The sequence below is a fragment of the Leiobunum rupestre genome, chromosome 9 (genome assembly GCF_980474605.1).
Source record: "Leiobunum rupestre chromosome 9, qqLeiRupe1.1.hap1, whole genome shotgun sequence".
Taxonomy (NCBI): domain Eukaryota; kingdom Metazoa; phylum Arthropoda; class Arachnida; order Opiliones; family Sclerosomatidae; genus Leiobunum; species Leiobunum rupestre.
The window spans coordinates 18,649,313-18,672,235 of NC_143392.1; the positions used below are offsets into that span (position 1 = coordinate 18,649,313).

General features: G+C 34.2%; 4 protein-coding genes across 8 annotated transcripts; 2 read left to right on the forward strand and 2 right to left on the reverse strand.

Annotated features, from left to right (window-relative positions):
• The first annotated feature begins 8,088 nt into the window (after positions 1–8,088).
• Positions 8,089–9,252, forward strand: PCNA (Proliferating cell nuclear antigen). Its single transcript, XM_090159302.1, has 4 exons — positions 8,089–8,440; positions 8,503–8,668; positions 8,729–8,873; positions 8,928–9,252. The coding sequence occupies exons 1-4, from the start codon at positions 8,220–8,222 to the stop codon at positions 9,176–9,178; spliced, it is 783 nt and encodes a 260-aa protein (XP_090015428.1). The 5' UTR covers positions 8,089–8,219; the 3' UTR covers positions 9,179–9,252.
• Positions 9,253–9,294: 42 nt separating this feature from the next.
• Cds (CDP-diacylglycerol synthase) lies at positions 9,295–14,364 on the reverse strand. 3 transcript variants are annotated; one of them, XM_090159301.1, is made up of 12 exons: positions 14,205–14,364; positions 13,646–13,699; positions 13,083–13,264; positions 12,922–13,018; positions 12,676–12,852; positions 12,490–12,609; positions 12,339–12,421; positions 12,101–12,257; positions 11,903–12,040; positions 11,683–11,814; positions 11,513–11,616; positions 9,295–10,818 (listed from the first exon to the last, which is right to left on the reverse strand). In XM_090159301.1, exons 2-12 carry the CDS (start codon positions 13,691–13,693, stop codon positions 10,704–10,706), a joined length of 1,353 nt encoding a protein of 450 aa, XP_090015427.1. In that variant the 5' UTR covers positions 13,694–13,699; positions 14,205–14,364; the 3' UTR covers positions 9,295–10,703. The 3 variants fall into 3 exon arrangements, with proteins under 3 accessions (XP_090015427.1, XP_090015425.1, XP_090015426.1); XM_090159299.1 differs by having other exon boundaries at positions 9,296–10,818; positions 11,888–12,040; positions 14,205–14,363; XM_090159300.1 differs by lacking the exon at positions 14,205–14,364 and adding an exon at positions 13,919–14,064 and having other exon boundaries at positions 9,296–10,818; positions 11,888–12,040.
• Positions 13,954–14,959, forward strand: LOC149926767 (COX assembly mitochondrial protein 2 homolog). Of its 2 annotated transcripts, XM_090159304.1 has the most exons (4): positions 13,954–14,029; positions 14,258–14,581; positions 14,644–14,715; positions 14,774–14,959. In XM_090159304.1, exons 2-4 carry the CDS (start codon positions 14,501–14,503, stop codon positions 14,852–14,854), a joined length of 234 nt encoding a protein of 77 aa, XP_090015430.1. In that variant the 5' UTR covers positions 13,954–14,029; positions 14,258–14,500; the 3' UTR covers positions 14,855–14,959. The 2 variants fall into 2 exon arrangements, with proteins under 2 accessions (XP_090015430.1, XP_090015429.1); XM_090159303.1 differs by lacking the exon at positions 13,954–14,029 and having other exon boundaries at positions 14,183–14,581.
• Positions 14,859–22,094, reverse strand: Sec5 (exocyst complex component secretory 5). Of its 2 annotated transcripts, none has more exons than XM_090159298.1 (22): positions 21,767–22,092; positions 21,520–21,690; positions 21,314–21,443; positions 21,139–21,252; positions 20,952–21,076; positions 20,804–20,881; positions 20,559–20,729; positions 20,444–20,500; positions 20,283–20,385; positions 20,115–20,227; positions 19,454–19,614; positions 19,160–19,383; positions 18,979–19,100; positions 18,847–18,920; positions 18,698–18,781; positions 18,459–18,635; positions 18,201–18,317; positions 16,728–16,869; positions 16,491–16,669; positions 16,364–16,425; positions 16,240–16,299; positions 14,859–15,022 (listed from the first exon to the last, which is right to left on the reverse strand). In XM_090159298.1, the coding sequence occupies exons 1-22, from the start codon at positions 21,870–21,872 to the stop codon at positions 14,935–14,937; spliced, it is 2,658 nt and encodes an 885-aa protein (XP_090015424.1). In that variant the 5' UTR covers positions 21,873–22,092; the 3' UTR covers positions 14,859–14,934. The 2 variants fall into 2 exon arrangements, with proteins under 2 accessions (XP_090015424.1, XP_090015423.1); XM_090159297.1 differs by lacking the exon at positions 14,859–15,022 and adding an exon at positions 15,064–15,210 and having other exon boundaries at positions 21,767–22,094.
• Positions 22,095–22,923: the final 829 nt, after the last annotated feature.

Genomic DNA, 22,923 nt, shown 5'->3' on the forward strand with positions numbered 1-22,923 from the left:
GACTACCCCCCACTCATACAAGTCCGACTACTGGTGAGGGGTGGCGAAATAGGGTACGCAGGGTACGCAACTGTGTCCGGACTCGAGGGTTTTTGGGGGCGCAAAAATTTATAGGACTATTAGGTAAGCAATTTTTTTTAGTTGGCGCAGTGGCGGCGTTTGGAAGTTGTCTTAATTTTATTTAAAAAATATCAAAATTTATCTTGCAAAATTAATCTGATGCACTTTAAAAAATTAAGTTACGGAGTTAAATATAAATAATAAATAAATTAAATAATAAATAAACTGCATCTGTATTAGTATTATCCAAGATTCCAAATACGAATTTGGTTTTCCTGAGTCCGGCGGCAACTAACGTAGTAATAGCCGTGCTACTCCATCGAGGTTTTAGCCGATCGTATGCAGTTTTTAGATTAACGGACCCCGGAGTCAAAGGGACACAGATTATACGGATAGTTGGACAGCCTGTACATCACTCATGTGTCACTGACGTTTAAATTTATTTTCTGTATTTTTTATTACTGCATTAATTTTTTGATACATATGGGTATTTTTTATTGTTAACCAAGTTTATTCAATATTGATCCTGAATTAACCTTCGAAATCGAAAATTTTACATAATCGAAACGCCCGAAAGTAAATCTAAGCCTTTATTGTTTCCCTGAAACTTCCATATTTTCTATGATGTAGTAGGGTGCACGACCACAAAAGAAGACATAAAAATTTGTTTAGGTAATACTTATATACCGTTATATATTATATTTTAATTCCCACTAATTCTAAGTTGTCGCCTCGCAGCAAGAGGAGCCGGGTTCGACCCCAGCTTGTGGCACTGGGTGAAAAATCCGGAACCAGTCCTTCTTCGTAGAGTTTGAAAGTTCTCTCCCCACTGGTTAAAGGGGTTTTACCCCAAGATCTTCGGCTTCCCCTTTCCATCAAAACTTGCTGATTAACGAGAATATTAAGTGTATCGTCTGACGGTAAGTTCGTGCGGCATGAAGGGCCACTCGTAAATAAGGCAATAAAAAATATACATATATATATATTGTAAAAAAATAATATAGGAACTGACAATTGTAAAGGTAAGGGCGGCAAAATGTGAACAGCCTACTCTTGGGAAATGTGTAAATCCACCACTGTCCTAGGTTTAATATACCGCGTATTTTGAAACGGAAAAACCTGATTAATATCTTTAACTGATGGCGAACGCTAACTGTAATACGAAAGAAATAACGAAATACGTGAGATTTTTGGCGTTAAATGGACTTAGAAAATAATTTAGAGAATCTACGTATAGAAAGGGTCAAGCTCTTTTGGTTAACGTTACGAAAACAGTTAACGAAGACAGCTCAGTAGTTCAAGGGCAATGCATATATGCGAGCGAGCACATACGAGACGTCGGTGACTAAAAAAGTATACGATATAACAATTAATGTAAGTAATTTAATTTTAAATGTCATATAATTTAATTAAATATTACTCTAGGTTGTAAAAGATAGAAGTTTTTAAAATTCGCTGGAATTAACCCCTTCTAGGCCACGGCCAACTTCGATCACGCGTACCGCGCTTTAGCGGCCCCGTCAATCGCCTCGCATCTAATGTTAATCAGGGCCGTCTTTACATATTGTGAGGCCCTGGCACTTTTTATTTTGGGGGCCCCCTATGGTGGCGTACGAATTGGGGGCACCAAAGTGGCGACGAGAAAGCAAGTATGGGCTGTAGCCGAGTACTCTCCAAGGTAGGGCAGGGCGAGTAGAAATTTATCATTTATTTTTGGTATCATGTACGGACACAGCGTGGGAGTAATTGCCGCTCCCCCCCTTCAATGAGCTATGCCCCGTTGCCCTTCTTGGGTCTAGGTTTTCCCGCCTTTATTTTCGATTAAATATCGGAGACTAGGCTAATACCGAAAAATGAACCGCGGCCCGTCCGCACCAACATATTACTTCGTTTTGGGGAAAACACTGCAGTAGAGTATTTACTTCAAATGTGTCTTATATCCCTTACGGAAAGCTCGTTCATTATCATTTATCAAACTCGAGCGAAGCGAGTGAGGTTTCTATATCATGGCACTCCCATAGAATGTCTGCTGGCGCCCATGTTGGCTATTTGTCAAAAACCAAATATTTCGGTTTTTAGAAATCATTCGTCAAATTTGATTTCGAAAATGACCGGAAGTATTCGAACAAATACCGCCAGGTTTGAAAATTTTAAATAAAGGGAACTTTTTATTATATACCAAATATCAAAGTTTTAGCTTGAGTAAATTTCCATCGACTATGAAAGCGTGGTATTTAACAGATGGTAAATAACTTGATATAAAATGGGAAAAGTTGTTAAATAATGGTAAATAACACTACAGCAAAAAATGGGAAAAGATAACGTTATGGGATAGCTTTAACTTCTTGGCCCCATCAATCGTAGGATGATATTCAAACAATTCCTCAGTGACTTTCTCGCCGCCAACTTTCTAAACGTGCTACTAGCATTGCTGATATAATTTTCTTACGTCTTTTCCATTGGCTTATGCTCTGGGTTAATAAACACCTAAAGGCATAAGTAACAAAATATTATATTTCCTATCACCCAATGCAAAATTTTTGATGATATTCTGATTCGCCAATGACAACCTAAATCATTATGTTGCTAAAAACTGACACCGGTCCTAGAATTACTTAGTCTTTGTAAGTTCCAGGTAACAACGCGCGGGAAATCGTTGCTGTTAGCCATTTTCAACTTTTGATGAACGAGGCCAGACCCTTTGAAAATTAAAGCACTTTCACAAGTATCAGAAGAAAATTAACTTCTGCAAATATAAATAACGCTTGCTTTGGGAAAATAATGATGTCTTATTGAATCGGAAGTGAAATATCATAATTATAAACACTCGCTTCATTCTTTAAGGGAATATAACCTCTGGTATTTTGGTCGCCCTCCAGCGGTTTCGCTGTTGGCCGCTTCTTCCTATGGCTTTAGAGGCATCGGTGCTGCTTAGTGGTTTACTTGAGAGTTAATCCTTAAAATTGTGGGGTCTTCCATACATATCGCGTTGCAGGTTATATTCCTTTTAGAGTACTTCTTTTTTAATTCGAAACTTAAATTCGTTTACGATAGTTACTATCGCCATCAAACTAACCTGGCATTAATAATATGGTGAGCTAAGGAAATTTCACACAAAACAAAGGCAAAGATACAGAAGCAAAAAGTTTTTTGTTAAGATACAGTATATTTTCTTTTTGCTTTAATTATTTCATACACATTCCTTAAAGAGGGAAACACTTCAAGATAATGCTTCATGAAACATTTTAGCGCCTTCTCTCAAACACTGCAAAATTTTCCGGGCTTACGGGCGAAAATTTTATGGGAATGTCAAATAATTTTGTAAATTTTACAAAATCAAATAGTAAAAATGTTTAAATAAAATACTCGGTTTTCTGAAATTCATTATTTGGTATTTCAGAAAATTAATAACAAAACTTGGATCCGCAGCGCCGGTGGGAATAGTAAACCCGAAATTTAACGTCATAATTTAGTCGTATCAAATAGTGGCAATATCTTACCCGGACCTACTTCAAGCTCGCACTCTAAACATAGTCAACCTAAAAATTTGGCTGTGTCCGGAAAACTGTTGGTGAGAGACAAACGAGGTATTAGGGCAAGGCGAACGAGGCGACCGCCTCGGGTCCCGCGGTAAGCGCTGCCTTCAGGGGCCCTGAGACGATTCAATGATTCGAATTTGATTCCGGGTAAGCTTTTATGATTCGAACTCGATTCCAGATTCCTGTGATTTGATTTATGGGAATCAGGTGTATAGCAATTTTTTGAATTTGTTCACCGAGCGAGCGAACCCTATTTGTTTAAAACATTTCCTCGGCAAATTTGTTATGGGGGGTAAGGAGCCCCGCACGCCCTAACGCCGGCCCTGGTAAGAGAAAACAATTTATCGAAGGTAGAAATCAGTTCCGACTAAATATGCCCGCCGATTGCAATAAAATGTCTCCGTTAAATAAAAAAAGTGGGGCCAAGATTATCCAAGATAAACCTTTCCTTCGCTTAGCCATTATTGCAAATATGAAATTTTAATGTTGAATGGTTTTGTTTTGAGCCTGAGGGGGCCCTTTTCGAACTCGGGGCCCTGGGCCCTGGCCCAACGGGCCGAATGGGAAAGACGGCACTGATGTTAATTTGCGTGTATGAATAATCCCAATAGGGGCGCTACATACGACCAAAAACCTACTATCACCAAAGGCGGGGAATACAAGTGAAATCACGGGAAAAAGTACATTTTCTTCGGTTTTCCTTTCCTTTTAAGAAAAAACAAGGTATAGTAAGTTAAACTAACTTTTCGCAATATATTTTGTATAATTCATAGTTAAAAAAATATTACCTTATAAAAATTAAATGAAGAAAAAGAGACGCGTTGTTTACGCGAAGGCGCCATATTAGAATACATAGTTTTGAAGGCTGTAAAGGCGTTTTGATGCGTAAATAATGTATCTCTTAAAATTTATAAATCTTTAATAATAACAAATCTTTATTAATAGTATATATAAAGAGCAAATTCACGAGTTTATAACCGTTCTTAGATAGTATTTTCTGTAAATCTAATTAGTTTTAAGAGTAAGAAAACTAAGAATCTTAAAACTAATATAATTGAAGATAAAAGATGCTTAGGTACATCTTTGGAACTAAATAGGTAAAAGATAGATGGTCTGCAGCCTGCATTTCAAGGAGGTTGATTTCTGTTCAGGTTTGTACCTTTATTATGGAATTTTTTTTCATTCAGATAAAATTACAAATCGGCCCTTACTAAATATACAATATTATTCTAGGTTTAAAAAGACGAAAGCTTAAAACTTGTTGAAACCTAAAATTATAATTTATTGCGCTTATAATATATTTTAACTTAATATTATTTAATTAAAAATGTTAAAATAATATATTTACCCTGAAGTTACAGTGAATCTTCTTTTCACTTTTTGTTTTATTTATTTATTTACATGTGTTTCAAGTATTAAACAATAATACTATGTGGCTGGCAGCATCTAGCTTGGTTTCTGTTTAACTCTTTTATAATTTATAAACACCGTTAAAAAAATTAAATCATTAAAAAAATATTATACTATTAGATAAATATTAACCTACATTCGGTTTAATTCAATGTTTTTTAAAATTTATTTAAAAATAATTGTTTTTTGTGGATTTTTCCTATCTGACTAACGTTAAATTTTGGTCGTAGCGAAATCCTGGTGGGAAAATATATACGCGTTAAATTGAGGCGATTGACGGGGCCGCTAAAGCGCGGTACGCGTGATCGAAGTTGGCCGTGCCTAGGCATACGCAGGAACTTTGAGCCCGCCTATTTCGAAAATAAAACGATAAAATATATCTTAAAGGCTTTTTTGGGTTTATTTTTAATTCATTTATTATGGAAAAATGTTAATCAAATATTTTTTCTAAAAACGATTTGTTAATTTACTTTAAATCATCGCTACATTTACATTAGCGTCAACGGGAATAGTAGTTTATATTTAACCAAGTTACGCGCGAGCTCGCCCCTAGAGGCGCTGCGCGTCAATCGCTCGTACTCTATTGCAAAATACTTGAAACACATAAATAAAACAGAAGGTGAAAAGAAGATTCAATGTAACTTCAGGGTAATATAATCTTTTAACATGTTTAATTAAATAATATTAAGTTAAAATATATTATAAGCGCAATAAATTATAATTTTAGGTTTCAACAAGTTTGAAGTTTTCGTCTTTTTAAAAATAGAATAATATTGTATATTTATTAAGGGCCGGTTTGTAAAATTATCTGACTGAAAATGTTTTCCATAATAAAGATACAAACCTGAACAGAAATCAACCTCCTTGAAATGCAGGCTGCAGACCATCCGTGTATCTTTTGGTACAAAATCATCCAGACCATAAACTTCTAAAGCTTTCTTCGCTAGTAAACTCGTGAAAAGGTAGGTCTTTTCTATTTGCATGGTTTGATGTATAATATGGTACGCAACACGAAGGCATTGTGATGAATATCTTTTACCTATTTAGTTCCAAAGATGTGCCTAAGCATCTTTTATCTTCAATTATATTAGTTTTAAGATTCTTAGTTTTCTTACTCTTAAAACTAATTAGATTTACAGAAAATACTATCTAAGAACGGTTATAGACTCGTGAATTTGCTCTATATACAGGGTGTTACGGATATGAGTACCGAAACTTTCTATATGCATTCTGTGGGTCTCTATGAGTAAAAAATGTCCAATAAACAGGGGTCCTAAAGTGCTTCGTTTCAGGGATATGGGCTCCCAAAAAAATACCCCAAAAAACCGGTCACAGCCTTAAATCTGGCAAACAATATTCTTCCTTGAACCAAATCGTTTTCATTAAACTATCAATTGTTTTTTATCCGTGAGCCGAGAAACGTTAATAACAAGTGTCAAAAGTTCATTAATGTCCTTTTAGAAGTAAAATGAGTTTGAAGACAAATACAAGCCATTTTAATTTATTGATACGATTTTAATTATTTAATCTAAAGATACAAATGTCATAAAAATTTTAAAGGAATGGTTTGAAATTTAAAATTGTCTAATATTGCAGGAAATATGGCACATTGGTCCAAGAACGCTTATTGCACGGACGGGCTCAAGAAATATGGGTTAGAAGCTCAAAGATTCAACCAGCAGTAGATTCCTAAAAGACTGGTGTGAGATCGACTGGCGTTTGAGTCTGTAGATAGACGGCTAAGAGAAATACAAGAAATTTGTATCTTTAAATTTAATAATTAAAATCGTATCAATAAATTAAAATGGCTTGTATTTGTCTTCAAACTCATTTTACTTCTAAAAAGACAATAATGAACTTTTGCCACTTGTTATTAAAGTTTCTCGCCTCACGGATAAAAAACAATTGATAGTTTAATGAAAACCATTTGGTTCAAAGAAGAATAATGTTTGCGAGATTTAAGGCTGTGTCCGGTGTTTTTAGGTAGTTTTTTGGGAGCCCATATCTCTGAAACGAAGCACTTTAGGACCCATGTTTATTAGACATTTTGTACTCATAGAGACCCATAGAATGTATATAGAAAGTTTCGGTACTCTTATCCGTAACACCCTATATATACTATTAATAAAGATTTGTTATTATTATTAAAGATTTATAAAGCTTAAGAGAGACATTATTTACGCATCAAAACGCTATAAACACCTCAACAGCCTTCAAAACTATGTGTTCTAATATTGCGCCTTCGCGTAAAAAACACGTCTCTTTTTCTTCATTTAATTTTTATAAGGTAATATTTTTTTAAACTATGAATTATACATAAATATATTGCGAAAAGTTAGTTTAACTTACTATACCTTGTTTTTTCTTAAAAGGAAAGGAAAACCGAAGAAAAAACATTTTTCCGTGATTTCGTTTGTATTTCCCGCCTTTGGCGATAGTAGGTTTTTGGTCGTATGTAGCGCCGCTATTGGGATTATTCATACACGCAAATTAACATTAAATGCGAGGCGATTTATGGGGCTGCTAAAGCACGGTCCATGGTCCCAGTATGTCCCAGTTGAGGCGAAATAGAGTGTAAGTTCTCCAGTGCGGCGCCGATGGAGTAACTTTCGTTGCCAGCCAAACGAAAAGCATGGGCAGGGTTCTTTAAAAGTTCTAATCGAACCACGCGACAAAATTTCAAAAATTGTTCTAGTTGGTTATCCGATTTCTAAGGTTTTAAATTGAATATATAATATAAAAGCTGTCTGCTCGTTCAAAATTATCTGCACAACAGCTGAAAGTTCAACCGAAACACACAGAAATTCCAGTCGTATGCTATTTTTTCACATTTAGTTGACGATATTAAGGCAGATGGCGCTATATTTCTTAAGCTCGAAGCATATAATTAAAGAAATGTAGACTGATATCTCATTAAAATAAATTGTGCATCTAAAAATAGCTACGACATGACAATGTCGCCTCCTTTTTTCATGTTCATTGTTAAATAAAGAATGCTATGATCCAATAAACGGTTAGCGCGGGAAAAGTATACCATTTTCATTGGTCAATATTTATGGGATTCGCAATAACGCGTTTTCCCTCTTTTGCGACGGTCTTTCGGCGCGAAAACGGTCATTGTTAGCTACTACTTCATCGAGTTAGGGTGTTTATTATCCGATCTTTATTTTTCTCTTTAAATAATATAAAGATTTAATTTTAACATTAAATATGTTTGAGGCACGTCTAGTACAAGGTGCGCTCCTTAAAAAAGTTATGGAAGCAGTAAAAGATTTGATAAATGAAGCAACATGGGATTGTTCAGCGACTGGCATTACTTTACAAGCTATGGATAACTCTCACGTTAGTTTAGTGTCCTTATGTTTAAGAAGTGATGGATTTGAAAAATTTAGATGTGACAGGAATCTTTCTATGGGCATGAATATGGCCAGGTACAGAGTTTACCATATTTTATTCCCAAAAAATTTATTTAACACTGGGGTAAACTTTTCAGTATGGCAAAGATTCTAAAGTGTGCTTCGAATGAAGACATCATTACTATCAAAGCCCAAGATGACGCGGACACAGTAACTTTTGTATTTGAGGCTAAAGGACAAGAGAAAATCTCTGACTATGAAATGAAACTTATGAACCTTGATACTGAGCATCTTGGTATTCCTGTAAGTATAGTGCCTTTTTGTTAAGCGGAAGTTTTCTTACTATGACCATTAACTTGGCAGGAAACAGATTACAGTGTAGTAGTAAAAATGCCCTCTGTTGAGTTCCAAAGAATCTGCCGTGACTTAAGTATGATTGGAGATTCTATCATGATCTGTTGCACAAAAGATGGAATTCGGTTTTCCGCTAGTGGCGACTTAGGAAATGGTAAATTATCATATTACCGTATCATACCTTTGCTAAAAATTTGTCTCACTGCAGGAAATATCAAATTGTCACAAACAGCAAATTTTGACAAAGAAGAAGAAAGTGTTCAAATTGATCTTCAAGAACCAGTCACGCTTACTTTCGCCCTTCGGTATTTGAATTCTTTCACAAAAGCTACACCTTTATCCGGTCAAGTTCAATTATCAATGTCAGCTGATGTGCCTTTAGTTGTTGAGTACAAAATAGAGGACATGGGATATGTTCGTTATTACTTGGCCCCTAAAATAGAAGATGCTGATGACTAATTTGTTACTTTGTTGTTGTTGTACATTCGTTTTTAAATCTTGTGATCTTCTGAAATAAATGTTCATTTTTATAATATAGGACTTTATTTTCTGAAACAATAATTGCAACTGAAAATATAATATTTGATAATGGAAGGGTCACTGTACATGTTGTGTTATAACTGTCCAACTTAAAACTCCAATAAAATTTCAGCAATCAAGGCAGGAGCCAAAGCACTAATTAATTTATCAAGTGACATAATTGTGTAACTTTTGGCATTATCCATTGGGCCTTTTTAAATAAGTTTTCAATAACTAAAAAGGCTAAGTGCAATTTGGATAATTTTGCAATGTGACACAGTAAACCAACTAGAACCAAAGCCATAACAGTGCCACACTACCCTTAGCTGAAATTCTACAACCTCACTTGGTACTCCATGCTACAAAGTTTTTTTTCTTATGGTGTCGCCTAACACCAAAAACATGCTACAATGTACTAAATTTACTTTTACTGCAAACAAGGAGTGATTTTTAAATATTGCACCAACAATGAGCTCTAGAACTTCGCAAAGACAGTTTAAAATAATGACTAGACAAATTTCACTTAAGGACTTAAGTAAATTGGGCATAAGTAACACAACAACACCAGCTAGCTTAAAAATGATTTTGTTTTTAATCTCATTATTCAACTATCCCAAATATTTTTACTAATACTTTTTAACAATAACTTTCTTCAAAAATTTATTATAAAGCCTTATACGTAATATAGAGATCAATAAAATTTAAAATTATTCCACTAACTGGGCTAGTTTGAGTACTTTTAAAACATTTTTCTTTAATAAATGCCTAAAATTATGGACTGAATTTGTACTTGGAAAAAAATTAACACTTGGAAAATAAAGTGTCAATAGAAAAACATATAGGCAATCTTATAGAAAATAAAAATAATCAACGTTCCCCAAGGAATGTCTCGTGTAAATGTTCATAGAACCATAGCTCAAAAGCTTATTCATCACCACACTCTAGTTTTTTCTTGAAGGGAATTTTTAGCTCTTTTAAAATACATACCGTGCAATAAGATATCACAATGAACAACAATTGGCACAATAACAACTTTCTCATAAAGAGCCGGCCATTTTAAAATAAATAACATTAAACGCATTCTAAGAATTTAAACACCCAATGATTACTCGTTGTAAACATAAGTGTGTATTCACATGGTAGATGGCTTCCCTGCACTACAGCAGAACCTTCACAACTATTTTAATGAGAAGCCAACCTCCATTGTATATTTTAAGAACCTAAAACCTTCAGAAACTAATTGTTCGTACAGCCCTTAAAACAATTATATTAAAAGACGAATTGGAAAAATTTTGATAGTTCTTATATTATGGGGCAAAACGCACATATTTGTATATATATTTCACTTTACAACTCAACGTCTTTTCTGGAGAATTTAAAACTATTAAACATTTCTTTAAAACTAATTTATGAAGACTTTTCAGCCGTTTGTTGGGATTTTTTTCGGAAAATTTTACTAATATTTTTAGCGAATCAAACCCCTAGCTAGTAAGGAATCGTTCAAAGCGTGAAGAATTTGAATTTGTTGATCAACTTTCAAAAGATAAACTTGTTGGAGTAGCTTTTGAGGATTCGGTGCTCTGCAAGTATCAATTAACATTAAACAGTGTTTGCCATATAATTATTCCATATGCATGTATGCCAAATTTGTAATAAGAGCTTTTCATGATCAACTCTATAGCAGTCTTTTAATTTTGTGGCCAAACACTTGCATGTGTGAGTTAGGTTTTCTATCTTCGATGATACCACAATGCTAGTGATCGTACGGGGTGACATTTGAGTCTGGGTCAGGGAGAGAAAAAACCAGGTCAGGTCTGGGTTTTGTGGAATTTTTATTTAAACGTTTTCTAACTGAATAACAATCTAACCGTAACCGCGTGGAGTCGCAGATGCCAGGATGAGAGTAGTCACTTCAATGGCTGACCATTTCAAAGTAAAACCAAAAACCAAATCAAAACAACTGCGAACGAGAAGAGAGTGTGACACAACCTTTGTACCTTCGTACAAGAAAAGTCTCTGAGAGAAGGCTGGCTTACCCCCTCCTTACCAGTTTTGGTTGTAGCTAAGCGCTCCCTCAGGCGTTCAATTTTTTTTGGATTTGAAAAACCCGATTAAAAAAAACCCAACCAAAAAATTTAACAACCTGACCGAGCTGGGTCAGGGTTGAAAACCCGGGGATACGCGTACGATCACTACACAATGCAAATAGCTCTTAGTAAAATATTTTATAAAGAGGCATACCTAGGGAAAAATTTATATACTTTTGGTAATTACCTAATAAAGCTATGAATATAGACATTGACAAATGTGGCCATTAAGTATTGGCAATCAAATCTGTCTACTATTCCACCATGACCAGGAATTATATCGCCAAAATCCTAAATTAACAAAAAAACAATGATCATTCTTATTGCAATTAAGTCTGTACTATAAATCACATGTACCTTGACTTTGAAAGCTCTCTTAAAACCACTGGCAAAGAAGCCACCGAAAGGTCCAATTATCGAGCTGAACAGTGAGAGAGACAAGGAATGGAACATGAATGGATACAGCATCAGCTTGTTTGGGAGACCCAGCTTTAAAAAAACCAACAAACCATTGTAACTAACGCAAAACAAATAAAAATGGTCATTGTAGTACAAAACCTACAATGCCAAAGAGAACCTGTAACGAAGACGGAAGGCTGTACTCTGTTAACTGAAACAACGGCGATGGTGTACAGTCAAGGGACATCTGGCCCAATTCTTCAGAGTATTCAAGAGGACAAACAAAATAACTGAATCGGCACATAAAGTGAGATATCTGGAAAGATTTCCAAGCATCAGTGACCTGATAATATTTTTTGCAAGATTTAAAACCAACCAGCATCCCAAAAATAACAGTGGCAAATCCTCCACCAACAAAGCCTTCCCATGTTTTCTTGGGAGATAATTTAATCAGAGGTGTTTTGCCAAAGAAGAAGCCAAATATGTAGGCCATTATGTCATTGCAAATGATCATCGAGACTGGAACAATAAACCTAAATTCACATGAAAACCTTTATCAACAACTATTCGTAGATAATAAACATAATATCACCATATAATATATATAATATCACCATATCAAGCCTTCAAATAAGTTCTGCATGATTAAGTATGACTGGGTTACTACAATTAGTAACGTTACATGAGTCCAAGCAAACTACGTAAATACGTTTTAAGTAAATTAAACCATACTTCATAGATTCTAATTACAATTAAGTAACACACCAGCGAGAACTGCCTCATGTAATATTTCTTGACCAGACTCAGTACAAAGAACACAAAACCAATAATGTACAAGGAGAATGAGATGAATCGATGGTAGGTAATTAGGGGACGCAAGATGTCCTGAAATATAATGATAGGCATTTTATAGCAGCGCGTATATTAGAAATATTAAAAAAAAAAACTCACAGCTCTGCTGATAAGCATTCCAAAGTAATCAACCATACTTTCCCCGTAAAAGAAATAATTAGATGTCAGTAAGAAGTACCATGATAATGAACGGAACCATGGTAGTCCGTGTATTCGATAGACAGCGTAGCCAATCGAGATTATTTCTTGAAAACATTTAACTTGCACCAGCAGTGTCTACAATATATTGTTCAGTTAGTCAACTTCCCCTATTTGCATTAAGCAAGTAATTTAAAAATATCTCACAATGAACATAAGCGCCAATGGACCCAGCCATATCAATAAACCAAAGCCAGAGATCATGAATAGAGAAAATATTCCACGAACTATCCAATTCCTCCATCTAAATTAGATATTTTTATGCAAATAGCAGGTTTATAATTCCTCTTAAATAAAACAACATTTACTTAGAAGGAAGGCTTGAAAGCGCTGTATCTAGAGCTTCGGTAGTTTTGTCAGAAGCTTGGGGTAAAACTTTGGTCAACTCTTCCATATTTGATTCATCGGGAATGCGATCGTCTTCAGAATCAGCGGTGTCTGCCCCTTTATCAGACACATTATCCCGCACGATTGGCTCATCCACTTTGAGCTATTTCAATTTTCAACCCATCAATTTTTATTAAAGAGTGAGGGAAAATTGAGTTGTACAAACAATAGATTAAGGGCACATCAAGGAAGTAGATAATCAATGTCCTTCATATATAATTTGCTACTCTAACACAGTTTCCTTTCTAACAATTTATAAACCAAAAATTGAAAAGCTCATCACTATTGGCATAGATACATGTATTAAATAACTGAAACCTTAGAAGTTGCAACTACCTAAAGCCATTCAAGTTTCACGAATTGTCAAATCAGCTTAAAAACTCCCCATATTATGGCCGTTTTTTGTCACAAACATATTACATTATAATATGTTATTATTTTTACTAATTATAAAATAAGATGTTTGTTTAAGGAATATATTTACCTCTGCCTCTGAAGTTTCCTTTACAGGCCGTTTGCGCACTTCAGACATTTTTAGCTAAAAAATTCATGAAAATGGCTTAATTAATGTGTTTTCATCGTATGATCATAAGAGTAACTGTTATATAAGGTATTCAGGGATAAAAATTGCCTGCCTTAAATAATAGCATAAATTCCAGAATAATTTAAAATGCTTAATGTGCTTGCCACAAGTCTGCCTAATCAAAGAGATGCATCTACTCATTACCATAGCAACAAATTAAAATTATAGTTATACATTTCACCCAGTTCATGCATTCTCTCCACTTTTAAAGAAAACCTTAGTGGGGTGAAATTCTGATAACACCACACACAAAATGTCAAGATTGTCAATGTCATCAAGAAAAAGGTACATCTGCAATAATCGAATATGCGTAGCAACTGCCATCTCATATCAAATTGATGGTAGAGAGGAAGAACCAAAATTAAAAAAAAAAATTGCCAAGCTCCAAAAGTAAACAATGAACAATTAGGCTTAAATGACAACTACAAGATGACATTTAAAAAAATTAATTTAATAGTACCTTAATGAAAGCTTCAATAAAAATCAACAACTACGCCAACATTTTCGTTGCAGCTTCTTTTCAGCGACTGTCGGAAGAATCGATCCAACAAACTTTTAAAAAAAATGAAAACCTCGAATTTCAGACTAGCACAACCACCAGCGAAGACGAGAATCGGATGGGATGTCTTCAAAAGGAAAAAATTCAACGAAAACCTCGAGGGGGATTACACACAACTTCCCCCATAAAATATGGCCGCTCCCATATCTGATTTTTCTTCATAAGTTTCTAAATTCATCCCTTGAAAAAAATCTGAAATGCATCAGAATTTGTCCTACCACCTCCATACAGACGAGTGTAATGTGATAATTAGAAAACTGTTTGAATGCCATGAAGAAGTAAGATGTGATCTCTTATTATATATTTATTATATGAGAAAATATAGTAATTGAAATTTCAGAATAAATTTTTGAAGTTTTTTGGAAAGTGCAATGAAGTAGATCATCTGCTTAAAAAATGTCTCAAGAAAGAGGTGATTATCATCACTTACACTAACTTTAGTAATTAATAATTTGACGCTTTATTTACAGCGTTTAGATAGAAGAGAACAAAACTATAAAAAATCTGCTCATTATAAAATATCAGTTGAGAATGATGAGGATCATAAATAAAACATTCTCGTTACACAATTTATTTCTGTTGTATAAATTATTAATGCATGAACCAATTATTAGATTAAAATGTACATAAATTAAACTGTAACAACAGTCTCTTCCTTGAAACACAATAACTGAAGTCTCATGTTATTCCGGAATTGATTTAACAAATGTTCCACCAACCTTGAAGGAGAAACAAATTTTTTTAATTCTTAGTAGTTTCCATTGAGACAAATGGGACAGCTCAGAGTGCTTGGTGGCCAATGAAATACAAACATCACATAATTAACTGGGCTTGCACTAAGTAGGCAGAAAACTTTCTTATTTCATTGAGAATGGCTTTATTCAAGCACCCCTGTTGTCTCCAAGACCTGTCAAATTTGGAGAAAATCTTTTGAGCATTCCCAATTAGGGTACAACTACCTATACCAAGGGAAAAAACTTTACCGAAATGACTTAAATCTGAAATCATTAAAAGCGTTGGCAAATTTAAAGTATAGTGGCCTCTTTTTTTTCCTTATTGTTTTCGACGGATACGATAGAAATTGTTGCAGAGATTACCAGGGTATTTTTTTTGGCTGCAAATGAAGATTTTTTTTTTGAAATTTTGGGTTTTTCTGTTGCAATTATTTTAGTCATATATTTGCCAACACCACCAGCCATATTCTTATATTACATCGTTGGGTCATCTGGAATCGTAACTAGTGAAATTGTATATACTGAAATTTTAAAGAAAAGTCTTTACTCGTAGTTTCAAGAGTTGGGTTAATGCAGAGACGATGCAGCTTTCAAAAATTCCAATTCTAAACAAAACTGGTGTCGGCAAACAAAAGAATTTCAACAAAAAACGAAAATTTCCAAAACTTTTAAATTAAATTTAAAGATGAAATCATCATTTGCCGACAAAAAAAACCCGTGCCATCTACATGACAAAGTCTACCAGACAAAACAAAAATAAGACCGCTGTAGCAGTGGTGGATACATAAGGGGGCGCCCCCCTCCCCCCTTGACATGTGACTTGATGATTTGTTGTTACACCCATAGCTCAAGATTGGTTTTTTCTGTAGTTTTCTTCACCTAAAGCATTTTCCATTTGCGGCTCTAAGTTTCCAAGATCATCTTTTTATGTAATTGAATCAACTGCTAGCAATTTCCATTAAAAATGTTCAAGATTAAACGGTAAAATTGCAATATCAGTAACCCAATTATTATATTATTATTAATTGGGTAGGTTGTCCGTAACCAAATCTCAGTGTGTTGTGCCCATGATATTATTATTACTTTCAGTGAAATGTTTCATAAACCCCGAGCTACACTACCAAGCATTGGATAATAATTTAAAGCCCGTAATCTGCAATTGTGTTTATGCAAAGATTGAAATTCAAATAAATTTAACTTACTCTCTATCTTTGACATCTACAAATGGTTCTAGCCTCGATCGGCAAACCATAAAATTTTTGCTAAAATAAAAATTAGAATTTCCTCTGTAAATGTTGGTACTATTTGTGATTTTCAAAATAATACCTAGTTGAATTTGTAGAAAAAGCAGCGATAGTTTCTTCAAATGCTCTTACGTCTAGAGTAGCCTAATTTTATAGAAAGATGAATAATAAAATTTCTCGTTTCTTACAATTTATTTATTTAATTTTACCTGCACATTTCCATAACGCCCAAATTTCCTCACACACTCATAAAGTCTAGTCATCTCTTCTACTGCTGCTTCCACTATTTTAGTCATAACTTGTGGCATACTCGGAGGCGTTAGAGAAACAACTTCAGCGTGAACAGTAATCATACTCATAATCGTATGTTTGATATAAACGCTCACGCCTACATAATAAAAAATTTTTGAAATGCCATCATCAGAAAATGAATTGCAATAACATACCAGTTGGTTTCTTGCAATTTATCCAATCAAATTTTCCCGTATACATTCTTGTTTCCATAGCACCAACGATAGGATCACATTTTATCGTATGATATATTTCAAAAAGTTCCTTTTCCAATTCTCTATATTTGGCCTGAGCAACCTAATTTGAAATGCTCGGTTAAGAAATGACACCCTTAACTAGTCTCCGACAAACAACTTTTTTTCTACAACAGGTATTTAATTATTTATGAAGATGTCCATAAAAAAAATTATAAATTCTAAGAAAATTGCAAAAATTAGTAGGGGTGTGCAAATACCATTTTTTGGGGTACAGAATCAAATATCTAATGTATATTAGTAAGCTAAACGAATATCAAATCAAATATCTCAAACATCGAACCATTTGATCAAATTCTTTGGACGGCTAAAATCTTGGTTGGTTATTTGATCAAATACCAAATAGCTTTTCCAAATATCAAACTTTCAAGCGATTATCAAACTTTTCGGTTTTCAAATATAGTTAATATGTTTCAAAACAGTAAAATCTATAGCACTTGTAAACCCAAAAATTCTATAACATATTCAATATATTTAGACGTTTTGAGCTTTTAAATAATTTTAGTACACTAATTACAATTATTTAAAAGAATTATAATTATAAGAATATAATCACTTGAAAGGTGAAAAATAGTACTAATTAATTTCTGGACCCCTCTGTAAACAAGTCTTTTGACTTAAAGGGGTATCCTAAATAAAGCATTTATTTATTTATTAACTAGTATCAACTTTTTAGGCTTCCTCCTAGGCAAATGACAATTTTGGTTTGACTTTTATTTATATTTTCTATAAATTCTGAACGTCACAGATTATTTCCGTAATAGAGCCAATAGGAGATGTCGCAGAGTCAGGCTTATAAACACTGCAACGTCACATTTTTATTATTTAGGCGGGAAAACTACTATTCTTGAAAACCAGCTTGTGGATATTTTGCAAATTGTAAAAGATTTTCTACACTCATTCTCAAATACTGGATTATTTGAGCAAAACCGAATATAGAGTGCTTTCAATTCGAAACTCACGATGTCACCAATGTAATTTTACCTATTGATAAAAAACGGTAACTGTGATGGTGGCCACTATTAACACTACAGCTGTGACGTTACAAGTTTTCAAAATCATATCAGACAAAAGCACTCTAATAGCAAATATTTTGAAGCTGTTTTAGATTTGACCGAACCAAATATTTGATTTGATATTTGGTGTCAACAAATATTTTGCACACCCCTAAAAATTTCTTATGTTTTTTTCCCTTCAAACTTTTTCTTAAAATTCTTATGTGCCATGCAATTTTTTCATCAAAATTGAGAATTTTTAGTTTAGATTTTAGGCTGCAGCTAACGAAAAAGGAAAATTTACTTAATTGCAGCAGGTGCAGTCTAAAATGAGTTGGCTTTGGTAGCTAACTCCAACTTTGGAAAATATTTTGCTTACTTTTATGACTAGACTCATATCGGGATATCCATGCTTAACAAAACTGTCCAATAGTCGCGGAATGATACTTTTGCATGTAAAGTTGCAATTACTTAGAACTATCAGTATTTTTTCATCCTAAAAATGTAAAAACTTTAAAATTAAAGGGGGCAAGCTTATTGCCTGAAGGGTTCAGAGATGGCACCACTGTCAGAAGGGGAAGGAATAGAAGGAAAAGTATATCTCTTGTTATGTTCTCAAAGGGAAATGGCAACCAACCTTGCTGAAATTATCGGAAAATTCATCCGGTACTAGTGCTGTATTATCAGATGTTCCATTCATTTCCACAGTATGCTTTTCAGGGTGTGCTAATTTCAACAGGGCTTCGGCAAAAGCGTGTAATAAACCTTGTGATAACTGTTTTATGCTCGCTTGCAAGTTAATTTGACTAAAAATCTTTTTTTAAGATAATTTGTTATATTTCAAGTAGAAATTTAACATCGATATATTTTTCTTACTTCAATTTCTTTTGATCCGCATAACAGAACATTTTCCCTGACTAATTGCAAAGTTTCTACAACACGATTCTCAAACAAAAGTGGCTAGAAAAATAAATTGTTTTATGACACATTGTACTATGTTAAGTAATTTATTGCACTAGTAATACCAGTTGAGTTGTTCCACCGTTCTTGTCATCCATTTCAACAACCCATATTTCGCGAATATGGAAATTTCTCACCTCTATGAAAAAAATTGGCGTTAAACCATTTTCAAACAGAAGTCAGCTCTTTGTTAGTACCTTCAGTAGCATGGTTAAACAAACTGGACATGGAATGAACTCTAAGATCGAACAACAACTGCTGAATTTCATTCAAGATCTCGTCTGGAAGGTCCAATTTTAAAAGACTCGAATAGCACTGTCTATAGAAGGAGGTAATAAGGTTAAAACCTCTAAATTGATAAGAAATAAAATGTATTACCTAGAAAACCTAACACAATAAGTCAGCCAAGGCCCTAACGCCTCACCAGGAAGAGCTTTAGGCCATGTTCCCAAAGTTCTCATTTGTTGTATGGGAATATTGCGTAAAGTGTGCGGTAATAAGGCTGCTCTGATCAAATTGCAAAGACGGTGTGTCAGTTCTTGTACCATTTTATGGAAAACGTCAGCTTTTGCAACTATATTTCTTTCCGCAATGCCATTTTGCTAGAAAAAAATCTAAAATTAAGAACTTGACTAGACCTGCGTTACGTATTAAAAAGAAAAAAATTAGCACCTCTCGAACAGATAGATCCCCTGTTAAATAGGCTTGCCCCAATTTCCACAATTCAGGGAAATGCTTCTCGAATAAAGAAGATATTTCTTCCCCAAACTGAACTACTTGAGGGGCATCTGGGGTGTATTCGGGACTCGAATGAACGCTACTTCCGTTACTTACTAAAATAAATTAAGGTTAGTTTTGAAATTAAAATATTTAAGGCGTTTAGTCATGTACGAGCCTTGATTTTTGGGTTTCAAGCCGAGCTTAGAGTATGAAAAATTTAAATTTCTAAGCATGAATCTTAGCTTTAAAATTTTATCGAGCTTTTGAGCTTAGCTTGAAAAATGGTTTAGAGTACTCGAATAATTAGGCTTAGCTTAAAAAGGGGGTTTCGAGTACTGGAACAATTAGCCACTGGGCTGTATTCTATCAGAACTTGTACTTTCATCATAAGAGGAATCATTTAAACTAGGATCTCCACTTTCATCACTAGCTTCTACTATTTCTTCATTAAAAGAATATTTACTGCCAGAGCTTTTACGTTTAATTGATGCCATTTTTAAAATCGGGCCTTGGTAATAATAATACTTTCAAGTACTCGAGAGTTAAGCCTAGGCCTCAATTTGAAGCTCAATTGAATACTCGCACATGCCTTAAGGAGTTTCAACACTGTTACATATAGCAATATGGTTATCTTTGCTGTTATTCATCATATTCAAGAGCCAACTGTGCATATTTGAGACACAATCCCAAGCTGGGTTTCCTGGAGATTCCAAATTCACCAAATGTCTATAAATTATAAACATTCGTAATAGAATCAATTTGATATATCAAAATCACCAACTTTATAATTTTCTTCTGATCTTCGAACGTGCAAGGTAATGTTTTTAATTTGTCATACAGTAATGTACGGAATTTTTCAATTCTCTGTTCCACTTCTTGGTAAACTATGATCAAAAACTAAAATTGGTTTCACAGAAAAAGGTTTACTTTACAACTTAGTACCTTTTTTAAAAACAGCCACTTCAGTGTCTTTAAATAAGAATTTTGCCCTGGCATAGTCTGTAAAATTTAAATTAACATCATATAAAACAAATTTAATTATTAATATCCATCATACCATTAATAACAACATCATATTCTCCTTGTTGAATATTTTTTTCAAGATTAGCTGGTAAATTGAAAAGAAATCTAAATCTTTGTAAGACACTCAGTGCATTTCTCATTGAATCTGCTTTGTCTTTACGAGCTAAGACATCTTCAAATATGTCACAGGCTTCTTTACTAGATTCTATTGAAGATAATTAGGTTTTTTATTTAAATTACCTTGCACAAATCTATTAAACCGCTGTGAATAAATCTTACTAAGGATTGTATCTTCCAATTTATTAGTTAATTCATTTCCCAACTCTTGTTTGTCCTTAGTTAACCAATTTTGCAAAGCTAGGATGTGATAAAGTGGAATTGAGTTATTTGATAAATAAACTAAGCTTCAAAAGTAATTGGAACTAACTGCTAAGTATTTCCAAACAGTCAACGATAGCCATAACATTCGATTTAAGGAATGACAATGGCCCTTCTTTGTGTTGCGTTACTTTCCGACTTAAACATTTCAAACCAGCTTTAAGATCCAAAAACCTAGACCATTATATAAACCATAAAATATTTAGAACAATGCGAAGATAAGTCAATGTTCCTACGAAGTTCCATGATGATTTTCCAGCAAATACCATGCCGGTATGAAATTATCATTTAGGATATTTCCTGATCCAGAAGGAAATAGCTCGATCAACTTTAATTCCGGATATTTCTCACTGTAAAATGAGTTTTTTACAACCACTTGATTTTTAAGAATTAAAATAGATTTTAACTGACGTATTTCCTTCATCTGATAGGCCTAAAGGATCTTCAGGAATTAACTGAGGTGAAGTGGCTCTGCTCTGACCATAGCTTATGGACATAAATTGTGACTCATCAACCCAAACTGCAGATTCAATTGTTGGACCTAAAGAGATTAAGCAGGTTTTTCCCTACTATGTTTCAAATGGATAAAAATCAAGTTTAAAACGTCTCTTACTAACCAACTGGTTCTTGTATTCCTCGAAACTGTACAGTACACGTTCCCTGACCACTAGATAGAGTAGTCACTATAACATCTCCTTTATCCATGCCTGATCTAGTTCGGGCCAAGATTTTGCTTGGCGAAATCCATTCAGCATACATTGTACAATCCACTCCACATATTGACAGATCTATTTACAAGGAAAATAAAAATTGTGGAATCGGAATCCTAAGAGTACTCAAAAGGTAAGTATAACGTTAACATACATGCCAAATCTTTCTGTGAAAGACCCAAATTTTCTCCTCTTATTGTAACTTTAGTACCAGGAGGACCTTCCAATGGAGACAGTCCAGTAACTTTGGGAGGATCCATAGTATAGTTTTGACCGACCAAGGCTTAATATTATATTACTGTTTTCATAAATATTAAATCACATATTATGTGAAAGAGTAAAATAAAAATCACATAATGTTTTAAAATTAGTCTTTAGTAAGTTTTGTCGGCTAATATCAAGTGATCAGAAATGACAGTTTTATAGACCTTTGGAGTTTCGGCTTCGAAAACAGCCTAAGCAGACTCAGGCTCAGGGAAGGGGACAAGGGTAGTCTGTCTGCTCCGAGTCTCCGAGATCGATCGAGTGCAGGGTTGGACATAAGACACTAGTCACGGCATTTGACTACTAAAATAAATGCTCTGACTACTAAAATTAAATGAAATCTGGGGGCTAACTAGTCAATTTGACTAATGAAAAATTTACCTAAATATTCATAAATAATGTCGAATATGGTGTATCATAAATTCATCATTCATCACTCGTATTTCGAACCCTGATCGGGTGGGGTCCATTTCCCCAACTGTTCATTTCTTCAAATACCTAGGAGGATTCGAGCTTCCTAGCAAATACTAGGGTTGGCGAAATGGACAATTGGTGAAATGAGCTGAAACGCCAAAAAATTAGCTCGGCAATCCCTACTTCTAGTAGAAAACTACAGAGTTAAAACAACTGCAGAGGAAATATTTAAAGTATTACCATAAGTCTATAATATTATCCATAAGTTTGTCCCTTTGAGGAATATTTTACTGAGAGCTAGAAACGGAGTGACGTCATCAAAAGAAGAAAATCTCCCCCTAGCGAGGCGCTGTCAAAGGCTAAGTGCGACGCGTTAGAAAGCGGACGCAATACTTTGACGAAGCCCGTAATGCAGTCTGTCTTATGAATAGCTCTCAGTAAAACTTTTGCATATGAAGAATAGGAAGTGTCATACTTATGGAGCAATATAATACACTTATGGTTTTACTTTTACTCCTAAATACTCGGCCGTTGAAGCGACTACTCTCGTCACTTTTGTAATTAAACAAGACGTACGACGGTCAGAATACACACAATCCTTCTAATGTGTTAAGTTTGTTTGAGCTATTCACA